At 28.4% G+C, this 9,545-nt stretch overlaps 2 protein-coding genes across 2 annotated transcripts; one reads left to right on the top strand and one right to left on the bottom strand.

Moving 5' to 3' along the window:
- Nucleotides 1-1,821: 1,821 nt before the first annotated feature.
- Nucleotides 1,822-2,519, bottom strand: LOC123922949 (ribonuclease-like storage protein). Its single transcript, XM_045975605.1, has 2 exons — nucleotides 2,358-2,519; nucleotides 1,822-2,229 (listed from the first exon to the last, which is right to left on the bottom strand). Exons 1-2 carry the CDS (start codon nucleotides 2,517-2,519, stop codon nucleotides 1,822-1,824), a joined length of 570 nt encoding a protein of 189 aa, XP_045831561.1.
- Nucleotides 2,520-7,613: 5,094 nt separating this feature from the next.
- On the top strand, nucleotides 7,614-9,172 carry LOC123923554 (F-box protein CPR1-like). The gene has a single exon (XM_045976250.1). It carries the CDS (start codon nucleotides 7,658-7,660, stop codon nucleotides 8,888-8,890), a length of 1,233 nt encoding a protein of 410 aa, XP_045832206.1. The 5' UTR covers nucleotides 7,614-7,657; the 3' UTR covers nucleotides 8,891-9,172.
- Nucleotides 9,173-9,545: the final 373 nt, after the last annotated feature.

Below are 9,545 nucleotides of genomic sequence, written 5' to 3'. Positions count from 1 at the left end.
TAGGATAAATTGCCGTTTTGACCCCATGTTTTCTAATTGTGCGATTTTGGTCCTCTAGTTTCAAATGAGCAATTTTAGTCTTCACATTTGCCCCCTTTTGCATTTCTTGATCCATCTTCACTATTTTGACCAAAAATTACTGACATGAATTTTTTTAACAAGTGTCTTAATTTTATCGGACAACCTAAAATGTTTTTTCTTAATTAAAGAGTGGATTTTTTTAACACGTCTCTTCATTATGTTCGTAATTTTTTTTTTGTTGAGGTAAAGGTAAATCAATTCGTTTCATCATTAATAATAGTATCAATACAATGAGGAGGATAATAGTACATAAATTAATAATTAGCACATAATCAATTAATTAAATTAAACCACCACAATTAAAATAAATACCAATAAATAAATAATTACTAATAATTAAATCTATATCAGTTTTACCAAAAAAAAAAAAAAATCTATATCAGTGGTGATGGGCCACAATACACATATAATCGATTTGGGTTGGATTGGGGTTTTGAGCCCAAGCCCCTTGGTGACTTGTCATATGCACATCCACACTATAATATTTACGAATAGAGCTGTAAAAAGGGCCTTAAGGGGCCGGCCCTTTAAGGGCCGGACCCACTTATTCCTGATTATTAATTTTATTTAAATTTTAAACAATTTTTCTAGTGTCGTGAACTTATTCTCGTTTTCTTCAATCAGCACTGTCCACGATCGGCACCCTAAAAAGACTGTGTTTAAAATTTAAATAAAATTAATAATCAGAAATAAGTGGGTCCGCCCCTTAAAGGGCCGGCCCCTTAAGGCCCTTTTTACAGCTCTATTTACGAACATGTGATCGATGGAAAAGTGAAAGAAATTTATTGATTGATGAATAATATGTATTTTTGAAAATAATGGTAACCAACATAATATATTTTATATTTTTGGGTTAAATAGTGTTTATCGATCCTTTGCAATGTTGGTAATTTTCAGTTTATCTTCTTCTAATATTTTTTCTTTCAATTACCTAATGTAATTTTAAAATTCTGTCATTTTATATATTGTCTGTAATGTTAGCAAATTTCAGGTTACTCTTATTAAGCATATCACTTCGTCATTTATGTGAAATCTTAAGCAAATTAAACATATTCAATTAACGGCTAAAATAACGGAATCTTGACATTATTACACTGAATAGTAAAAAAAAATGTTACAAAAGAGTGAATCAAAATTCACTAACATTATAAATCAAAGGTAAACACTATTTTACAGTATATCTTTCTTTAGAAAAATAAATTATACTTGTAATTATCCTTAATTGGTAAGAGTTAAAAAAAGACTTAAATAAATTATACTTGTAATTATTCTTAATTGGTAAGACTTAAAGTCATCTCTTATGATTAGAGACTAAAAATGAATATGGGTATATTTAGAATTAAAGGTACCACAAATATACTTAATTTTAAGATTTTAAGATAAAACTAAAAAAAAATCTATAAACGAAATGACAAAGTTCACACATTGTAAAGTTCTTAATTTGAATACAAATGAAAGCATCTAATTTAATAATATGAATATTGTGTAAAACTTATAGACATAATATATGAATGGAATCTCTGCCTTAAAAAATATGGAAGTTGAAAACTTAAACTATCGATCAATTTGCAATTAACTAAACAATATGTAAATACTCATAAAATTTATATTTATGTATATATGATAGGAATAATTAATGGATTACAATTGGTGGTTTTACCTTACCACATATCATTGTGGGGTAATTAAACCTTTATTTATCTATTAATATATTTATTTATTATTACTTAAGGAAAACAACTATGGTTTCCATTTAAATGTAGATCCGCAATTTCCCAGATTTGGACAATCCTCGTAGGCATTTCCAGCATGATCTTTGCAGACCTTAATTTCTATTAGCTCAGTGGGATAGAAAGTACAAGAAAATTCAAGTTCAACAACAACTTGAATGTGATTATTTATTGCATCTTTAATGAGATCCCTTTTTTGAAAGTCAATATTACTTGGAAAAATTTGTTCATCATGAAGGATATCGAAAATTGGCAACGCTTTCCAAATATTATTTGCTGCATCGAAATATTGGGTTTGGTTGAAGGTGGAGTATGAGCAGGTTCCATGAAGGAGCCATTCTTGTTTCCAAAAAACTTCATCCATTCCTTTTAAATTGGGCCATGAAGTAGCGAGTTCAGTCCTTGTTGTTAGAGAAAGCTGATAAAAAAAAAATTAAATAAATAAATAAATCATGTAATCTACTTGTCAAAAAAAAAAAAAACCATTCAATGTACAATAGAGTAGAGGAAACAAACAACTAAGAAAATATATATAATTAAACTCACCATTTTTTTTTTGAAATTTGTCACTTTTGAATCACTTGAGCATTTCCTTGGTTGAGGATCTGTTTTGTTTTGAGGCCACAAACCGTGTATTTTGAACTGACTGGCGGGTGATTTAACACATTTCGATTGCTTAAGCCTGCAGAAAGCTGGTGGCCACTGCATTGTCATCATAAAAAACTCATATTGAGCTACTGAGCTCAATGCAAAGGTTAAAAATACAGTAAAACATAGAAGAAGATTGTTTGATGAGATCATGTTTGTTTGATGAGATCGGTTGCACTTGAATATGTTAATTGTGAGTTGGATGAACTTATGCATGGTATGGTACTATATATATAGAGTTGAAGATTAACTTCTTTTTTTTTAACTCTTTCAAATTAACTCTCTTTTTCTTTTCACTTCTTTCCAAAATTTAATTAGATTTACAATTTTAAAGTTGGTTCAGTCAGCAAGCAAAAAATTTCATTTCTAATTGTGTGTTAATAATGTATGATATTTATGAAAACATATTGATATGGTGAGACGTAAACAAACCTCCTTACCAAAATGATTTATATAAGGTAAGACTTATTAAAACCTCTTTGCTAAAACTATTTATTCTTTTTTTTATTATCTAAAAATATTAATCTTTATCTTTATTAATTAAAATTGGTGCTGGTAACTTCCAATGTGCTAATATGTGCAATTTGATCCATCCAGTGTGTATGGCGTGCCAACTACAGATAGACCAAGTTATTTTTGAAACAGATTCTCTTTTATAGTGGCAACATCGGTCCTCACCCGCACCACATCCATTTCTTATCTTAGACTTCTCTTGAAGGTTCTGAATCTTCTCAATCTCATTGTTGATCTGCTTCAATTCATCATTGTTTTCGGAAGGCTAATCGTTGTGCTGATATGCTAGCCTAACAAGGCCATGACCATGAGGCACCCTTCATTCCGGTCTTAGTTAATGCCGACTATAGTTTTCTTAGTGCCCTTCTTTTATTGAGGTGTAAGGCTTATTCCATTCCCCGTTTAATTAATCAGTTGTAGGCCTCTTTTATAAATAAAAAAAGTTTAATCTTTATTCACAATATTGAAAAATAATTATAAAATAGATTATAGTTGAAACAGTTTTATTGTTTTATTTTATTTTTTAAACTAGAAGTATATATTAAAATAAAAGGAAAAAATTAGTGTTTTTTTGGTGTTGAAAAAGTTTGCAAGAACATAAATAATAATCAAAGTTTTTACTCTTTCAAATTAACTCTCTCTTCTCTTTTCCCTTCTTTCCAAAAATTAATTAAAATTAAAATTTAAAAGTTGGTTAAGTAAGCAAGCAGACAATTTCATTTCTAATAGTATGTTAATAATGTAAGATATTTTGTACCAAAAAAAAATGTAAGATAATGTAATAATTTAAAATAATGTACCAAAATGATTTATATAAGGTAAGACTTATTAAAACCTCCATGCTAAAAATATTTATACGAGAACTTTTTTTTTTATTATTTATGTGGTCACTCTCTTTTGGTCACCATTTTTGGTCACACACTCAAAAAACTTCAAATCATATAATTATGTAAAAGATATATATATTAGTTTTTCTTCACTTTTTCATTTTTGTATGTGTGACCAAAAGTTGTGTCCAAATCCTTGAGACCACCTAAGAATTATTCTATTTTCATATTCATTTTAATTTTGAGCCATGATGAAAAGTAGAACTCTAAACCTATACCTGGGAGCATTTGGAGACATAATATTAGGGGTGAGCACAAGGAAATTGAATTTTACTAAAATAAGATAATACAAAAAAAAGAAGTTCTCATATAAATATTTTTAGCATGGAGGTTTGTATAAGTCTTACCATATAAATATTTTTGGTAAGGAAGTTTGTATACGTCTCACCATATCAATATTTTTTTCATAAATATCTTACATTATTAACACTATTAGAAATGAGATTGTTTGCTTGCTTACTGAACCAACTTTTAAATTTTAATTTTAATTAATTTTTAGAAAGAAAGGAAAAGAGAAAGAGAGGGTTAATTTGAAAGAGTAAAAACTTTTATTAGTATTATTTATGTTCTTTGCAAACTTTTTCAACACCAAAAAAACACTAATTTTTTCCTTTTATTTTAATAAACTTCTAGTTTAATAAAATAAAACAATAAAACTGTTTCAAATATAACCTATTTCATAATTATTTTTCAATATTTCCTTTATACAAACCTCCTTACTAAAAATATTTATATGATAATTTCTTTTTTTTTTGTATTATCTTATGTGAAATTCTTTTTTTTTTCTGTGTTCGACATTTTATGTCTTTTTTTTCTTTCTAATATATAAATATTAATCTGGGTCAAAATAATATATAAATAATATTTTTTGCATAAAATAAATATTAATCTTTATTAAATTTGGTGCCGGTAACTTTCAATGTGCTGAGATGTGAAATTTGGTCCATCTAGTGCGTATGGCGTGCCAACTCCAGATAGGTCATTCTACTTTACGCTTCAAACTTGTAGTCTCATCTTCAGCAGGTTAGGGTGTCTTCACTGATGCCAATTGAAATTCTATTTGTCAGGGAACAAATGTCTTACACGTTGTCTGGGACAATTGTGCTCTTTGTATGATGTATGAGACAACGTGTATAACAATTGTGATGCAAGATATAAATAATAAAAGCAAGTAAAGGACATGATCAATTGTTAACCCAGTTCAGTGAAGCTACACCTATTCTATTTTGGGGGATACCAATCCCAGAAATGAAGATCACTACGTCGAATCAATACTTTGTCTTACAACGCACAACAAAGTCTATTGTTGTGTATGTCTTTTCTTAATAATCCTAGATCACCTTGCCTGAGCAATCGTAATTCTTCTATCACGAAGTAAAGTGATCTTGAATAGCGGGCACAAGATCTTTAACTAGCAAATTCTAGCTTTAATCTAGAGATTTATTCAATTGTTATGGGTACTAAAAATGTTTGCTTGAGTCTTCTATTTATAGCTGATGGCTGATAGCTTATAACTGGTAGCTGATAAACTAATTGAGTTGTTTAGTAAAATTAGTGGTCAACTAGCTGATAAAAGTAAAATGACATAAAAGTACATTCTTAATTCATAAAAAAGTATTAAATTAATATTTAAAACACCTGAAATTTGTTAATTTAATATATCTTTTATATCTTATTAGGAAATTAATTTTTATTCATTGAAATTTCATTTTAAATTTAATTTATTTTCATTTCAGTTTTTTTAATTTATAAAAAATTAAATATGTCCATTTTTTTATTTATTAATTTAGACTATAAAATTACTAAAACTGAAATCACAATGGATATGGTGAATGTTATGCTTGTCCGGATTAAGTTTATTTTGGTTATTTTAGTTCTTATATTTAATTTTAAAATAGAAAACAGTAGCCAAAGCATATATGTGGTTCATGTACCAAAAAAGAGAGCATATATGGTTCATTACGTTTCCTTAAAAAAAAATGGTTTATTACGTTGTTTTTACATTGCACTGGAATATATTTTCACTCGTGCATACACTCGTACAAACACTGAATAAAGGTAGAAATAGAAGAAAAAATGATAATCTATGAGCTTAAAAGCTAATTGAAATAACATTTGAAAAATAAGTTATAAGCTAGTAAAATAAGTTATAAGTTCGTGATGAAAAGATTGTTAGCAAACAGAGCTTTTAATTTATAAGCTAGCAAGTTTATTTATCTTCCCAAACAAAGCCTAAAAATACAATTTTTATCGGTGAAAACCATAAAAATTTATTTATTTACATAAGCTAAAAAATAAGTTAAAATAAACAGACCCGTAACCTAATAATATTGACATTTTTTTTTTGACAAAAATAATATTAACATTTTTAGTTAAACTATGACTTAGAAACTTTTTTTTTTTTTTACTTATCACTTATGGACGGTAATATACTATAATATGCATTTTTTATTGCATGATGTTCTTCAACTTAATTAACAGACACAATTTCCATTTAGATTTTCTTTTTACTCGAACCGTTTTACAAATTTGAGAAATCAAACGGTTACAATTGTTTTATGAAACAATTTCAATGAGAAAAATATTATTTACTCCATTTTTTTTATAACCAGCAACACATACCATGATGTTAATATAAGAGAATATATACTAATATAAGAATCTTTCTAAAAGGATGATTAAACTTGTAAATAACTAATTATTTACAATTTTTGTCAAAAAAAAAAAAAAAAAACTAATTATTTACAATTTGTCAAGTTCTAGTTTTTTTTTTTTAACTAAAAGTTCTAGTAATTGTTAATGTCGTGAAGGTATGAGGACAGATTTTGGGTGGCACTTACATGGCCCAAACGCAAAACTAAATCTGGACTAATATTCAAAGCCATGAATGAAACTTAAAATTTGCTTTTTAGGCCTCCTGTATTACTTTCAGACCCCCCATCTTGACCATTTTGCAAAATCACCAGAAACATAAATCGAATTTACGACATGAAAAAAATTGCATGCATAAACATTTTTTGGGATCAAAACATGACATTTTCTTATGAAGATGAAAAATTAAATTTAGTAATTTTGAATCGATAAAAAATTTATTCAACCCGATTAAATATAACGAATCACTGAAAATTAACAATATTACAATAAAATATATACACATTATAAAATTTAAGTTCTTTTTTTTTACTAGAAAATAAATGTTTTTTAATAATTATATACATTAATGATTAAGTGGTAAATAAATATTAATCTTTATAAACCAATAATATTAAAAAAAATTGATAGGTAATAATATCGAAATATTAAAATCGTAGTTGGATCAATCATATTAAAAGTTTTAAAAGTTTTTTTTTGTTAGAATAATTAAAAAAGTTACTAAAATCATAAAAAAAATAATTAAGAAAATACAAAATAATATTATTTATAGGATATTAGAATAATATTAAAATATTTGAATTTGTTGAAAAAACGTGAAAATCATATCTAAGTTCAACGATATGATGCATGATTTGATTTATTGTGAAATGATATATTTACAAATATTAAAAAGTAGTGTTTAATACAAAAAACTTAATAAAGAAACAAAATCTGCATTAATTATTTTCTTTTTTTTTGACAAATTTGTATTAATTGCGATATTATATTACTTGTTCAAGTGTTAATTTTTAGAAGAGATCTGTCCAAAAAAAAATACTAGAAGATACTACTTGTTTGCTTCGTAAAACCACAAAATATAAAATCACAAAACCCCCCTCACTCTCTCTAATCTCTTCCGCTATCACAAACACTAATTGAGTTGAAATGAAGAAATTTGTTAAAGTGGTTGAGACGAATGAAGAGGTAAAGGTAAACAACAATTCTTATATTCCTGATGATTTTTCCTTCTCTATTTTATCAAAACTACCTCTTAAATCTTTGAAGCGTTTTGGATGCGTAAGCAAATCATGGTCCCTATTATTTGAAAACCCTCATTTCATGAATATGCTGCGCAACCATTTCTTATCTAATAATCATCGTTCCAATTACGGTGTTACATTACTCTTATTATATGACAATGATCTACCTGTTCATTACACGCTATATTTGCTCTCCGATGACAGATTTGAGAATAGGGTCAAATTAGATTTGCCACCTCCAATTCAAGAGGTGGTTAGTACTCTTTATATTTTAAGTTCAACTAGTATTAATGGCATTCTCTGTCTCGGGAATCTGAGGAGTAGAGGAATGGTAAGTATCTTTCGAGCTGTATTATGGAACCCGGCTACTGCGGAATACATGTTCATTCCTCCCAGCCCTGACGAGGATGTACCTCCTTATCGAGATCCTGTTTGTCTGTTTGATGGATTTGGTTATGACCATGTTAGAGATGACTATAAGCTGATTAGATATATTATATTTTTTGATCTAACCGATGATGATGAAGATGTGCCCTGGGAAGATAGATCTTATGACCCCTTGTTGGAGATATATAGTCTTAGAAATAACTCTTGGAGGATACTTGATATTGATATGCGTGATATTGCTCATTGTGCATATGATCAACCACAAGATGGTGCAGCAGTGTACATGGATGGAGTGTGTCATTGGTGGGCTAACAATGATTTATTTAATTTAACAGGCATTTTGGTGTCATATGACTTCAGCAACGAGGTGTTGTTTACAACACCTATGTTGTTAGACATGGTTGAAAGTTGTGATTTTATCGTAAATAGACGCTTGGTGGTGTTAAATGAGTCAATTGCTTTGATATCAAATTATTCCAAACCTACAACTTTTCACATTTCAATTTTGGGTGAACTCGGTGTGAAGGAATCATGGATCAAACTCTTTATTGTTGGACCCGTACCTTCCATTAAGTGTCCCATTGGATTCGGGAAAAAGGGCATTTGCTTCAAACAAAATAATGATGAACTAGTTTGGATTGATATAAACACCCAGATAATTGATGAGATAGGTGTCAGAGCGGAAGGATATTCTTTTCCGATGGGAATTTACAAAGAAAGTCTTCTTTCAATTGGAGGAATAAATAATTAGTTGTCTTTCATGTTTTTCCCTAGGAATCATATGACGATGGTTATTAGGATTTCCAGCTTGTATGCAAAGTGTTTTGTCAAGTGTCTATAGTATTCAGTTTCTATATTCTTTTCTTATGGTTCAAAATTTCTATTAGAGTTGTGAAACTTTAATGCAGAGAAACTTGGCAATAGTACAAGGAGTGATTTTAATTTCATGTTAATTTTTTGTTTCCAAATAGTAAGTAAGGATATGTGTTTACTTATTTGCTTATTCATTTTCTTTTCCCACCCGGTTTCTCTATTTTGGTGCAATTGAATGTGATTTTGTTTGCTTATTATCATGCTTTGTAAATGTCTGTTGTGTTGGTATTTATATTCTTCCATCATAAGTCATATATTTGATTAAGGTTTCTGATGAGCTATAATGACAGTAACAATGTAATGAATGGAGTTCAGATGAATGTAGTTTGTATTAATATTATTGAAATAGGAACATTACAGAGCATTCAGGATATAGAGAGACCAATTCTCTTGGTAAATATCTTGGTGCTCCTCTGTTGGGGAGAGCTCCAAAAAGAGGTTATTTCAATTATGTTATTGAACAGGTAAATGCTAAGCTTATGCATTGGAAAGCAAATCAACTCTCGTTTGCCGGTAGAGTGACTTTGGTGAAG

The sequence above is a fragment of the Trifolium pratense genome, linkage group LG4 (genome assembly GCF_020283565.1).
Source record: "Trifolium pratense cultivar HEN17-A07 linkage group LG4, ARS_RC_1.1, whole genome shotgun sequence".
Classification (NCBI taxonomy): domain Eukaryota; kingdom Viridiplantae; phylum Streptophyta; class Magnoliopsida; order Fabales; family Fabaceae; genus Trifolium; species Trifolium pratense.
The sequence above is the reverse complement of the archived record's forward strand: the minus strand, read 5'-3'. Positions and strand labels throughout refer to the sequence as shown.

Bases quoted from the DNA above. Each gene is read 5' to 3' on its own strand.
- LOC123922949 (XM_045975605.1), bottom strand. From the start codon at position 2,519: ATGCAGTGGCCACCAGCTTTCTGCAGGCTTAAGCAATCGAAATGTGTT. The intron at 2,230-2,357 runs GTGAGTTTAATT...TTTTTTTATCAG, and splicing joins CAAATTTCAAAAAAAAAATG to CTTTCTCTAACAACAAGGAC.
- LOC123923554 (XM_045976250.1), top strand. From the start codon at position 7,658: ATGAAGAAATTTGTTAAAGTGGTTGAGACGAATGAAGAGGTAAAGGTA.